The sequence below is a fragment of the Rhinopithecus bieti genome, unplaced genomic scaffold (assembly GCF_001698545.2).
Source record: "Rhinopithecus bieti isolate Rb0 unplaced genomic scaffold, ASM169854v2 scaffold_12155, whole genome shotgun sequence".
NCBI lineage: Eukaryota > Metazoa > Chordata > Mammalia > Primates > Cercopithecidae > Rhinopithecus > Rhinopithecus bieti.
The window spans coordinates 638,388-652,953 of NW_016807423.1; the positions used below are offsets into that span (position 1 = coordinate 638,388).

General features: G+C 45.7%; 1 protein-coding gene across 1 annotated transcript in view; it reads right to left on the reverse strand.

The window, feature by feature from the left end:
• Positions 1 to 9,421: 9,421 nt before the first annotated feature.
• Positions 9,422 to 14,566, reverse strand: part of LURAP1 (leucine rich adaptor protein 1) — a 17,509-nt gene continuing 12,364 nt past the window's right edge. The window contains exon 2 of the mRNA XM_017881746.1: positions 9,422 to 10,048. Coding sequence (XP_017737235.1) covers positions 9,533 to 10,048 — 516 coding nt within the window. The 3' untranslated portion in view covers positions 9,422 to 9,532. The remainder of the gene's footprint in view (positions 10,049 to 14,566) is intronic.

Below are 14,566 nucleotides of genomic sequence, written 5' to 3' on the forward strand. Positions count from 1 at the left end.
AAAAATGTTTTTGTTTTTTTTTTTTTTTTTTTTTTGATACAGGGTCTCACTCCGTAGCCTAGGCTGGAGTGTGGTGGTACGATCTTGGCTCACTGCAACCTCTGCCTCCCTGCAACCTCTGCCTCCTAGGCTCAAGCAATTCTCCTGCCTCAGCAGCTGGGATTACTGGTACCTGCCACCATTCCCGGCTAATTTTTCTTTTTTTTCATTTTTTTTGAGACGAAGTCTGGCTCTATCGCCAGGGTGGAGTGCAGTGGCGAGATCCCGGCTCACTGTAACCTCCACCTCCTGGGTTCAAGAGATTCTCCTGCCTCAGCCTCCCGAGTAGCTGGGACTACAGGCACATGCCACCATGCCCAGCTAATTTTTGTATTTTAGTAGAGACGGGGTTTCACCCTGTTGGCCAGGATGGTCTCGATCTCTTGATCTCGTGATCTGCCCACCTTGGCCTCCCAAAGTGCTGGGATTATAGGCGTGAGCAACCATGCCTGGCTTAATTTTTTGATTTTTTGTAAGAATGAGGTCTCACTGTGTTGCCCACGCTGGTCTTGAACTCCTGAGCTCAAAAGATCCTCCTGCCTCGGCCTCCCAAAGTTTTGGGATTACAGGCATAAGCCACCACACCTGGCCGGAAATGTTATGAACAACATTATGCCAATAACATTGACAATTTAGATAAAATAGACAAATGTTTAAAAAAAAAAAAAAACTTACCAAAACTAACTCAAAATGAAAGTAAAAGTCTAAATAGCCTTATATCTACTAAAGGAACCTGTTATCAAAAACATGCTCATACCAGTCTGGGCCACGTGGCAAAACCCTGGCTCTACAAAAAAAAAGTACAAAAATTAGCCAGGCATGGTGGCACGCCTGTAGTCTCAGCTACTCAGAAGGCTGAGGTTGGGGGATCACCTGAGCCTGGGGAGGTCAAGGCTGCAGTGAGCCATGATTGTGTCACTGCACTCCAGCTTGGGCATCAGTGTGAGATCCTGCCTCAAAAAAACAAAAAACGTCCCCATAAAGAAAACTCTAGGCCCAGATGATTTCACTAAGTAAATTACGTCAAATACTAAATACTACTACCTACCTTACATAAAGATAAAGCAAAGGCCGGGCGCGGTGGCTCACGCCTGTAATCCCAGCACTTTGGGAGGCCGAGGTGGGTAGATCACAAGGTCAGGAGATCGAGACCATCCTGGCTAACATGGTGAAACCCCGTCTCTACTAAAAATACAAAAAAAAAAAAAAAAAAAAAATTAGCTGGGCGCAGTGGCGGGCGCCTGTAGTCCCAGCTACTTAGGAGGCTGAGGCAGGAGACTGGCGTGAACCTGGGAGGCGGAGCTTGCAGTGAGCCGAGATCGTGTCACTGCACTCCAGCCTGGCGACAGAGCGAGACTCTGTCTCAAAAAAAATAAAAATAAATAAAAATAAATTAAAGCAAAGGAGGAGGAAACACTACTTCACTCTTCTTAGGAGGCCAGCATAACCCTGGTACCAAAACTTTTAAAAATGAAGTCTATGGGAAAATTAAACACCAACTATATTTTATTATACTGACGATTTATTAACTTTTAGGTGCAATAATGGTAATAAAATCCTTATCTTTTAGAGATACATGCTAAAACATTTACAGATTAAATTGGTATGATAACGGTTTTGCTTCAAAAGAATCTTGGTTAGGGGGCAAGTAGTTGAGGGAATAAATCAACCAAGATTGGACGTGAATTGATAATTATTGAAGCTGAGTGATAGGTCCCTGGGAAATCATTACACGATTTTCTCTACTTTTGTATATGCTTGATACTTTATATAATATAAAGCAAAAAATAATGGCAAATGATTAAACAACATTAAATGTATAAGAACTACAGGTTTGAGATCATTTAAAAAGACAGAGTGAAACAAAAAAAATCATTGAACACCATTAGAAATTGTTAGGACATAACTACTTTGAAAATGATAAGGGAAGAGATTTAAGCATTTATCTTGCCATTTTGGTATGAACTTTATTTCAGAATAATCAAATGGTCCTAGAGGATGTGAAAAAAGGTTTTCCGTACAGAATTAGAACTAATAAATGAGGAAAAAGTAACAGTCTTAGAAAATCACCATTCTGTAATCCCCAGTGAAATAAGCAATTCATAAAACGATAATCAATGGATAGTAAAACAACCTGGTGAAAAGTTGACAGGAAACTTTATGATGCTGGGATGAGGCTATCACCATTTGAAAACAAAAGAAGCCTGGGAGCTGGAGTGGACAGTGGAGGAGAGCTGTCCAACCAGAAACACCCGTGCCATGTCGAATAAGTGAAAAATAAATCTGTGGTGTTAAATCACTGAAATATGGGAGCAATTCATTACAGAAGTTGGCTTACCATAAAAGTATACCATTTATATATCTTAAAACATATAGGCACATAATTACATATATTTTCAAAGATACATACATATCCAAACATATACTGACACAGGGAGAGGAATGAGAATAGAGAGGAGGGATCAAAAGAAGCAGCCAGGCATGGTGGCTCACACCTGTAATCCCAGCAATAGGGGAGGTTGACACAGGAGGACTTCTGAAGTCCAGGAGTTCAAGACCAGGCTGGGCAACACAGTGAGACCCCATCTCTACGAAAAAAATTTTTTAATTAGCTGGACATGCTCGTGTGCACCTGTAGTCCTACTCAGAAGGCTGAGGTGGGAGGACTGCTTGAGCCTAGGAGGTCAAAGTTATAGTGAGCCAAGATCGCATCACTGTACTACAGCCTGGGTGACAGTGAGACCCAGTCTCTTAAAAAATATATATTATTTTTTTGACACGGAGTCTCGCTCTGTTGCAGGCTGGAGTGCAGTGGCACGCTTGGTTCACTGCAACCTCTGCCTTCTGGGTTCAAGCAATTCTCCCGCCTCAGCCTCCTGAGTAGCTGGGACTACAGGCGTGCGCCACCATGCCCAGCTAATTTTTGTATTTTTAGTAGAGATGGGGTTTCACCATATTGGTCAGGCTGGTCTTGAACTCCCGAGCTCGTGATCCACCTGCCTCGACCTCCCAAAGTGCTGGGATTACAGGCATGAGCCACTGCACTCAGCTTAAAATTTTTTAAAAAAGAAAATAAAGTAAAAAAGAAAATAAAGAAAGGGGCCTGGTGATGGAATTCACTATGCTATGAGAAGCATGGTGTAACGACTAAATAATTAAAAATAACAATTTAAAAAGAAGACAACTAATCTATCTAATCTGCCCTTTCCAGAGAGAACCCAGGTTAGTTCACTGGGAATATAATTATCTTCAGCCTTGGGGAATAGGAGCACAGAATGGTTCCGGAGAGGAGACAGTGTTGAGGAATCCTCCACTGTGGTTACCAGGAAGGTCTCAGGTCTAAAAAGATTCCTAAACTGAGACTTTCTCTCAAGCCTGATTTTCACCTTTGGCTCTCCCTGGTGGTTATGGTACAGGAGGCACTTGACATTCTCTAAACATGGGGTCTGGATCTGCCACCTCCACCTTGGTACTACCTCTCATTCCAGGCTAGGGGAGGCTAGACAAAGCACAGAGGTTCATTCTGGGCCTGGGTGCATCCTCCTGCCCTCTTTCCACCCTGCATGTGTCAGGCGAAATAATAGCTCCTCTCCCAAAGATGTCCAATTCCTAATCCCTAGGACCTGTGGATAAATATAAATTTTCTTGTAAGACAAGGGGTCTCACTATGTTGCCCAGGTTGGCCTGAACTCCTGGGCTCAAGTGATCCTCCAGCTTCAGCACCGAGTAGCTGGGACTACAGACACGCACCACCACCTGCTTAACCTTTGAACATTTTGTCTTAAATGGTAAAAGAGACTTTGAAGACAGGATTTAATTAAGGATCCTGCCATGAGAAGATGATACTGGATTATCCCAGTAGACCCAATGTAATCCTTACAAGTGGGAGGCAATAGAATTAGAGAGATGTAGGGATGGAAACAGAGGTTAGAGAGAAGAGAAGATGCTCTGCTGCTGGCTTTGAAGATGGTGAAAAGAACCACGAATCAAGCACTGCAAGCAGCATCTAGAAGCTGGAAAAGGCAAGGAAACATTCTCCCCTGGAGCCCACGGAAGGAGTGTAGACCTGTCAACACTTTGACTTTAGCCTGGTGAAGCTGATTTCGGACTTCTGAACTGTAACACAATAATTTTGTATTTTAAGTCACTTTGTGGTAATTCATTACAGTGACAGTAGGAAACTAATGTCCTGCCCCAGCTTCTGGGCAGCACTAATCTGTTCTCCTAGGAGAGTAGGGTCTAAATTAGTGTATGGCATGGGTAGGGAATCAGAGAAGACTTCCTGGAAGCCCCTGCAGTCAAGTTGATCTAGGTTATTATAGCTCATTTGTTACTTAACTGACCTTGAGCAAATTTCTAAGTAACACTACTGTTAACAACGCACTGTTTATAGGATTGCTAAAAAGTCAATTTAAAAATATTTTCAATTACCTAATTTGTAAATGACCAACTTTTTTTTTCAAGTCACATCTCCTTGTGGGCTTACACATATTCATTCTTCCATTCACTGAACAGGTGTCACTGAATACCCAGTGTGTGCCTGGCACCATACACACAATGAGCTTGTGTCTGCTATAACTGCCAAGCATTTCTCACTGAAGCTGTCACTGAGCTTCCTGTTAGCTCAGTGCTCAACCTCAATGCCTCCATCCTAAATGCAGGCCTTGGCTGGGCATGGTGGCTCAAGCCTGTAATCCTAGCACTTTGGGAGACTGAGGCGGGTGGATCACTTGAGGTTAGGAGTTCGAGACCAGCCTTGCCAACATGGTGAAACCTCAGCTCTACTAGAAATACAAAAATTAGCTGGGTGGTAGTGGCGTGTGCCTGTAGTCCCAGCTACTCAGGAGGCTGAGGCAGGAGAATCGCTTGAGCCTGGTAGGCGGAGGTTGCGGTGAGCCAAGATCGTGCCACTGTGCTCCAGTCTGGGCGACAGAGTGAGACCCTGTCTCAAAATAAAAACATAAATAAAATAAATAAACGCAGGTCTTTACATTGCCCACTCCCATGGTCTTGTATCTCACACCCCTTATTTCCACAGGTGCTGTTTCTGCAGCTTCCATGAGCAGCCCCGTCTTTGTCTTTACTCTGACCCTGGACAAAAGCCCCCAGTGCACTTGAGGGCAGAATGCACCCTCTGATATTTTCCACACCATCATCTCATACTCTTCTCTCTCTGTATTTCTCTCCTTTTTCTTACCTTCTCCTTCTTTGCGCTCCCAAGCAGCTGCACCCTATAAGCCAGAAGTCTAGTTAGAGAGAAGCTGAGACTCAACCAGCCAATCTAGAGGCAGGTAGAAGGGACCAAAGACATGTGTTTACTGGAGGTTCTGGGCTTCTCTGGTGGTGAACTGAAATCTAAGGTATTCAGCCAGGATGCCTAGACCTAAGTGGAATACCCAGGCAGCCTCACTCATCCCAGCTTTCCAGCCTCACAACACTCTCAGGTGCCTATCCAATTGACCTGTAATTCCCTGACCTGTGGAGCCACACCTATTTCTGCAAGACCCATCTAAATTTCCTAATTTCACAGCGCCCCACCCCCACTTCTGCTTCTAACCCCCAGGTCTGAAATGCTGAGCTCTGTTCCTATGATGCCCTTCCCAGAAAAATGGTGGGTCCAGGATTGATATTTCCTCCTGTCTGTGATCCAGACTAGTGCATCCTTCACCCCTTCACCTGGCCCAGGCCCAGGGTTTTCTTTCCTCAGAGCCTGCAGCTCTTCCTCTAAAGACTAAGCTGCCTCTTTAGGAAGGAATGAGAATGCAAACATTTTAACAGGGGCAAAATTGCTTTCAGTCCCTTTGGGCTTCAGTGGTGTTGACTGGGAATAGTTGGCCAAGTGATGGAGCTGTGGGCATGTGGGCTTGTGATCTGGGTTTTCTGACCTGGGTGTCGCCACAACTTTACAATGGGTGATGCTGGGCAAGTCTATGCCCTCTCTAGGTCTGACTCACTAGCCTTTCTGCGCACTGAGAAGGCCATGTTTTATTTGAGCTTGGAGGTTCCATCCAGCAACTCCAGCAGTGGTGCATAATGGCCACAAGAGGGCGGGCAACTTCTTCAGCTCATAAGTGTGTAGTCTGAACAAGTGAACCTCAAACAGGAATACTATACAATGGCTTCCAAGAAGGGTATGATTCCATGAAAATGTTGCTGAAGAGAAAAAAGAAAAAATAAAGGCCAGGCATGGTGGCTCAGGCCTGTAATCCCAGCACTTTGGGACGCTGAGGTGGGAGGATTGTTTGAGCCCAGGAGTTTGAGATCAGCCTAGGCAACATGACAAAACTCTGTCTCTAGAAAAAATACAAAAAGTAACCCAGGTACGGTGAAGCGTGCCTGTAGTTGCAGCTACTTAGGAGGATAAGGAGGATCACTTCAGCCCAGTAGGCGCAGGCTGCAGTGACCCGAGATCGCACCACTGAACTCCCACCTGGGTGACAGTGAGACCCTGTCTTAAAAATAAAACAACAGGCCAGGAAGGTGGCTCACACCTGTAATCCCAGCACTTTCGAAGGCTGAGACGGGTGGATCACTTGAGGTCAGGAGTTCAAGACCAACCTGGTCATCATGGCAAAACCCCGTCTCTACTAAAAATACAAAAATTAGCCAGGCATGGTGGTGCACGTCTGTAATATCAGCCATGTAGGAGGCTGAGACAGGAGAACTGCTTGAACCTAGAAGGCAGAGGTTGCAGTGAGCCGAGATCACGTCACTGCACTCTGGCCTGGATGACAGAGCAAGACTCCATCTCAAAACAAAACAAAGCAAAACAAAACCACACACACACACAAACAGGAAGGGTAATTAACCAAGGGCACACTACAAAATGACAACAGAGTAGGGACTGGAATAGGAGATTTGAATTCCCAGTCTGAGGGGAAGCCAGAAGTCCCAAGACCATAGGAGAGGTATGGAGAGGTCTTGTGAGCAGTGGAAGAGGCCGAGAATATACTTTGGAGATTTCAATCATTTGAGGGGGTGGGAGGGGAAGAGAGGGTGTTTAGGGACAAGCCATGGACTGAATATTGCTCCAGAAGGACCGGGGTGGGAGTTTCAAAATAAGACTTGAGGAATTTAGGGAAGCAGAGATGATCAATTTGGCTTCCTTCCCTTCCCCAACACAGAATACAAAATAGAGAAATGGCAGGAGTTATTCCAGGATTTGAGGAGGATGCCTCTTTTGCAGGAGGATGCAGTGAACAGTCAAAGTCATCTGACATCTTTTTCCCTCTTTTTCCCTCTAGTATCACAGTTTCAAGGCCCAGGAAAGGCATGGACTAACATATGGAGCAGTTACCCAGAGTTTAAAGGGTTAATCTCTAAGAATTCATTCTCTGACACCAGCCACAGTTCTTGTCCCCCTCTCTGGGACCGTCCCCTCTCTTAGCCCCAGGTTGGCAACTTCCCTGAATTTCTTCTATGATGTAATTTGTAATTCGGTAGGGCTCTGGGACCCAGGCTCAGAGACCCACGCTCTGCTCCCTCCTCAGGTTCCAGGAGTCAGGGCTTGCTCTAAGGGAGGAAGTAAACAGGCCTTTCCCTTGCTCCCTCTCCCTTTCCAGGATGGGGCCCAGGAACCAAAGAGCTTCTGTCTTTCCCTGCCACGCCCCCACGCTGTAGCCCAGACAAGGAGATTCCTTGTGTCCCGACCTCAGGCAGGCATCCTTGTGACCAAATGGTGGAAGGCTGGGGACAGGGTGGGGGAAGGGCAGTCACAAAGTCAGAGAGGATGACACCTCCACCATCCAAGATTCTGGTACACCCCCAGAGCTCTGAGACCTTGAGCTTCTCTCTCCCTGGCTCCCATCAACACAGGCAGAGAGGCCAGGACTAATCTGCATATAAAAGGCCTGGAGAAACTGAAAAGGCATGGACACACAGAAGCTGAACCTCCTGGCAGGGAGATACGGAGTCAGAATACAGGAATAGGGCCAGACACAGCAGCTCATGCCTGTAATCTCAGTACTTTAAGAGGCTGAAGTGGAAGGACTGCTTGAGCCCAGGAGTTCAAGTCCACTCTAGGCAACATGGTGAAACCCTGTCTCTGGAAAAAAATACAAAAATTAGCCAGGCATGGTGATGCATGCCTGTAGTCTTAGCTCCTTGGGAGGCTAAGGAAGGAGGATCATTTGAGTCCAGAAGGTTGAGCCTGCAGTGAGCACTACTGCACTCCAGCTGGGCAACAGAGGGAGACCTCGTCACCCTGTCTCAAAAAAAGAACAACAAAACAAAACAAAAAAATGGAATACAGGAATGGGGGCAACACAGGGACAGGGTAAGACAGGGGACCATGGCAGGGTAAGCCAAACAAACTTGAGAGCAATAAATGGAGGCCCCTGAAAGCTTCTTTCCCTAAAAGCAGAGTCAGGAGTGCTGGCCCAGACAGGGATGCAGGGATGGAGCCACAGAGGAAGTGAGATCCCCTAGGATAAAATGAGAACACTCTATTTAAAAAGTAAGAACCTTCTGAAAAGAAGCACAAATATGACAATGAGAAGCTTTCCTGCCAGGAGGGGTGACATGTTCCTGTTCACAAGAAGTAATGGCATGGACGATAAATAATGTGATCTCACTTAGCAGCAGGGGCTCAGATACCCCTATATGACCTACCACCATCCAAGGACCCGTACAAAGGACTACCCATCCTGGCAGGAAATGACATCACTCAGCAGGTAGGAAGGGGCAGGTCTACCAGCCCAAACGCTTCTGGGAGGGCCAATCCATTGAGGGTTAGTCCTGAAGGTCCATGTCCCTCCTCAATCCTCCATCTTGGCCAAGAGAGGGGCCAAGGCTTCTAGACTTTGGGTGAAGTAATTATATCCCCATCTCTTCATCTGTTGACTCCAGGGAGTCCTAAATTCCTTAAATCCTTACTTAGCCGGGGCGAGCAGTGAGATACTTCACACCAAAAGCCATAGGTCAATCCTTTAGAGTCAATATCTCTGTAGAAATATCTCTAGGGGCTGGGCACAATCCCAGCACTTTGGGAGCCTGAGGCAGGAGGATCCCTTGAGCCCATGAGTTTGAGACCAGCCTGGGCAACACAGGGAAACCCTAACTCTACAAAAAAATTTTTTTAAATTAGCCGGGCATGGTGGTGCATGCCTGTAGTCCTAACTATGGGGGAGGCTGAGATAGGAGGATCGCTTGAGCCCAGGAGGTCAAGGCTGCAGTGAGCTGTGATCATGCCACTGCTTTCCAGCTTGGGTGACAGCATAAGACCCTGTCCCAAAAAAAGAAAAAAAAAAAAGAAAGAAGAAAGGAAGAAAGAAAGAAAGAAAGAAAGAGCAAGCGAGCTAGCTCTAGGGACCCAATAATTGAGGGATAAAGGCAGAGACTCCCTAGAGACCAGAGAAATGATGAGCCAGGTTTCTATGGTAACTGATTTCAGTGCAGCCTCTTCCTAGTCTCAGACTGAGGGAGAATCAATTTTAGGGGAGACCACAGCTAACGGATAAAAGAGCCACAAGATTACAAAAGGGTGGAAAAGTTGTTACAAGAAGGTCACATCATCCTGGCACTGCTCCCAGAACCAGTGGGCCTCAAAGCCCAGCTTGGCACTCTCATCCTCTGGTGGCTCAGGTGGTCCACCTTGAAGCCTCTCCCCTGGGGGCTTCCACCTCAAGCTCCCTAGCCTGGTGGCTGTCGCTTCCACCTCAGTCCTGGCCCTCTCTCCACCAGCTATAACTTTTGCCCAGTCCATCTCGGAACGTGGAACCCCAGGGGGGCCCTGTTCATCCAGCTCGCTGGGGGCCACTGTGTCCAGGTAGCTGCCAATAGAGACACTGTCCAGCCGGTCGGTGGTGCTGGTGTCTGGCAGGCTGTCCCAGCTGCCTCGCCTTGAGCGGCCTGGGCTCCCGCCTGTCAGGCTATATTGACTGCTGGTGAGGCTGCTGCAATGACTGGTCAACGTGCCCCGCTCCTCTAACAGCCAGCGCACTGCCTCGATGCCCTCATTCAAGGTCACCAGCTGCTGCAGGATCTTCACATCGATGGCTCGCAGGTAAGCCTGGGGGAGTGGGAGAAGGAGTTAGTACCAGTTCTGGGGCATGGGTTTCCCCAGCATTTCTACAGGCCACTACCTTGTGGTTCAACCAACCATGTTTCACTTTAAGACGGATGGAATTACAACGGCTTGCAGTGTGGGCTTCAGAAGCAGACAGACTGCTGCCTAACATTTCAGCTCTACCACTGATTAGCCATATCTTCTTTGAGCCTCAGACTCTTTGCAAAACAGGATTAAATCACTTACCTCACAGGGTAGCTGTGAGGATTCTAAAATGCTGTCTATTAAGTATTCAGCACAGTACCTAGCACAGAGGAAGGTCTCAGTAAATGTTAAGTATTAAAATCCAGTTCTACTAAGCTTTGAACTTCATATTTAGGGTATTTTTTTTTTTTTTTTTTTTTTTTTTTTTTTGAGATGGAGTTTCGCTCTTGTTGTCCAGGATGGAGTGCAATGGCATGATCTCAACTCACTGCAACCTCCGCCTCGTGGGTTCAAGTGATTCTCCTGCCTCAGCCTCCCAATTAGCTGGGATTATAGGCATGTACCATCATGCCCAGCTAATTTTGTATTTTTAGTAGAGATGGATTTCACCATGTTGGTCAGGCTGGTCTCAAACTCTTGACCTTAGGTGATCTGCCCGCCTCAGCCTCCCAAACTGCTGGGATTATAAGCATAAGCCACCATGCCCAGCCACAGGGTACTGACTATTGAGCCTGCTCAGATTCACCAGAAAGACATAGAAACAAAGAATAGCCAGATAGGGTGTTAATCAGGAAGTAGATTGGGCCAAAAGGAGGCAGGAGCTGGGGAATAAAGAGAGGTAACCTGGTTCCCTAGTCTCTTCAGGACATTGGTAGCAGCCGCCGAGAGGGAAAAGGGTTGGCCAGAGCTTAGAATGATCAGAATCCCACTGGCTGGGCATTCAGGCCTTCTCCCCTGTACACACCAGTCTACCTGTCTGTACTGGAAGTAAATTTGACTTACAGGGTAATCTCAAGGGTCTGTTCCAGCTCAGATGCACTGTTACCTTCCCTAAGCACAAGTCTGAACCTGTCTCTCCCTGTTCAACAGCCTTTATGGGCATTGCACTGCTCTTAGAGAGTGCCGAATCCTAACATCTACAATAGCAGGGAACTCTGCCCTGCTCTTAGAGAATGAAATCTAAACATTTTAGCAGCTGGCATTCAAAAGCCTGTAACACATGGCTCTCACCCATCTCTATAGCTTCACCTCTAGCATTCTGCTCTGTGAACCCAAGGTGCTGCCACAAATGACTTTTTAAAACTAGTTTTATTTAGTTTTACTTTTATTATTATTTTTTGAGACAGGGTCTTATTCTGTCACTCAGGCTAGAGTGCAGTGGCACAATCATGGCTCACTACAGCCTCCATCTCCTGGTTTCAAGCGATTCTCCCACCTCAGTCTCAAGGAGCCGAGACCACAGGCGTGCACCACACCTGGCTAATTTTACTTTTTGTAGAGACAGGGTCTCACCTTGTTGCCCAGGGTGGTCTCAAACTCCTAGGCTCAAAGCAATTCTTCCACCTCAGTATCCCAAAGTGCTGGGATTATAGGTGTGAGCCACCACACCCAGCCCAGTTTTATTTCTAATCAAAGTAACAGATGCACAGAGATTAAAGAGGCAAACAGTTCCACAAGATTATGAACATGAACAGTTCTCCCATCCTGGTCCTACTTCCCAGAAACAACTATAATTATTTATTTAGCTGTTTATTTTGGTATTTACCTCCTAATCTCCATATAACATGCTTATATTGCTATTTCCTGGTATTTAAATTTTAGGCATTTTCTATTGATTTCCCACACTATGTAAGATTAAGGATTTAACTTTCTTTTTTTTCTTTTTTGAGACAGAGTTTCTCTCTTGTTGCCCAGGCTGGAATGCAGTGGCACGATCTTAGCTCACTGCAACCTCCGCCTCCAGGGTTCAAGTGATTCTCTTGCCTCAGCCTGCTGAGTAGCTGGGATTACAGGCATGAGCTACCACGCCTGGCTAATTTTTGTATTTTTAGTAGAGACAGGGTGTCACCATGTTAGCCAGGCTGGTCTCAAACTCCTGACCTCAAATAATCTGCCTATCATGGTCTCCCAAAGTGCCGGGATTACAAGGTATGAGCCACCACGCCCAGCCAGGATTTAACTTTCATCCCACTCCCCACTCCCCTGCCATACAGATACCCTTCCCATCTTCCATCCTCCTAATAGGCAATAAAATTACTCAGTGTTTATTAGGATTTGGAAATGCTCTTCACAGCTAAGCCATGTAGTTTGCTATAGTTACTGTTTATTTCTTATGATATTTTATCCTTACAATCATTATTATTATATTGCCTAGTTTGCTATGTAGTTATCAGTAAGTCAACCTCAAACACTCCCTCAGTTGTCTGAATTTCCCTCTGCAGGCTTTCGAACGCATCACATGTTCTATCTATTCTATCTTCTGAGAGGCATCTCTTAAGGAGCCCTCTGCTCTGCTTCTATCTGTCATTGCTGCACAATTGCCCTCCAGGGATCTCCCTTCATTATCATCTTGGGAATTCCTTTGCCTCTTTTCTTAGCTGGATCCCTTGTTTCTTAGATTCCATAGCTTCTTTTTTCATTTACTCCTTCATTTGGGTGAATGGTTCTCTCCCTCTAGTAGCATCCTGAGAAAGTTGGCATAAGAGGTAAATTTACTGAAGCTGTGCATGTTTTAAAATGTTATTACACATCCATAAGAAATAATGAAATCATGCCCTTTGCAACAACATGTATGCAACTGGAGGCTATAATCATAAGTGAATTAATGCAGGAGCAGAAAATCAAGTACTCCATGTTCTAACTTATAAATGGGAGCTAAACATTGGGTACATGAACATAAATATGGTAACGATAGACACTGAGGACTATTGGAGGAGGGAGAGAGGAGGGGGCAAGGATTGAAAAACTAATTATTGGTTCGTTTTTCACTTCTTGGGTGATGCTCACTTCCTGGGTGATGGGTTCAACAGTATCCCAAATCTCAATATCATGTGACGTACCCATGTAACAAACCTGAGCAGGAATCTGCCTCCAAATCTAAAATAAAAGTTGGACTGGGCATGGTGGCTCTTGCCTGTAATTCCAGCATTTGCGGAGGCCAAGACAGGAGGATCACTTGAGTCTAGGAGTTTGAGACCAGCTTAGGTAACAGAGTGAGACACTCTCTACAAAAAATTTAAAAATTAGTCAGGTATGGTGGTACATGCCTGTAGACCCAGCTACTTGGGAGGCTGAGGTGAGAGAGATTGCTTGAGCCTGGGGGGTCAAGGCTGCAGTGATCCATGATGGTGCCACTGCACCCAGCCTGGGTGACAGAATAAGATTTCTCTCAAATAAAATAAAATAAAAGTTGAAATTATTTTTAAAAAGTTATTAATCTTCCCTCACACTGTTTATAGTTTGGCTGGATATAGAATTCCAGGTTGAAAATAATTCTTCCTCAGGCATTAAGGCATTGCTCCATTGTCTTATTTTATTTTTGAGATGGGGTCTTACTCTGTAGCCCAGGCTGGAGTGCAGTGGCACAATCATGGCTCACTATAGCCTTGATCCCCTGGGCTCAAGCAACCCTCCTGCCTCAGCCTCCTGAGTAGCTGGACTACAGGCATGTACCTATACCTGGCTAATTCTAAAATTTTTTTTTTTGTAGATGGGGTGTCACTGTGTTGCCCAGGCTGGTCTCAAACTCCTGAGCTCAAGGGATCTGCCCACCTCAGCCTCTCAGAGTGTTGGGATTATAGGCATGTGCCATGGCACCCAGCCTCCATGTCTTTCACTTTTCAGTGTTAGCCTTTAAAAATCTAATGCCATTCCAGTCCCTGATTATTTGTATGTGATCCTTTTCCCATTCTTGCTGGAAGCTTTTAGGATCTTCTCTTTGTTCCCAGTGTTCTGTTTTTACAGCAATTTGCCATGGTGTGGGTTATTTTCATCTATTGAGTTAGCCACTTGATGGGCCTTTTCAATCTGGAAACTGATGTCCTTCAGTTCCGGGAGATTTTTAAAAATTATTTCTTTGATGATTATCCTCCAGTATTTTTCTGTTCTTTCTGGGAATCCTATTACTTGGATAGAGGGTGTCCTGAACTGATCCTCTATTTTTTTTTTTTTTTTTTTTGAGACAGAGTTTCGCTCTGTTGCCCAGGCTAGAGTGCAGTGGTGCTATCTTGGCTCACTGCAAGCTCTGCCTCCCAGGTTTCACGCCATTCTCCTGCCTCAGCCTCCCAAGTAGCTGGGACTACAGGCACCGGCCATCACGCCCAGCTAATTTTTTGTATTTTAGTAGAGACGGGGTTTCACCATGTTAGCCAGGATGATCTCAATCTCCTGACCTCGTGATCCACCCGCCTCAGCCTCGCAAAGTGCTGGAATTACAGGCATGAGCCACCGCTCCCGGCCACATCTCTTTCTGTATTTGCTCTAGTTTCTGAAATATTTCAACTTCATCAACTCCTTTTTTTTTTTTTTTTTTTTTTT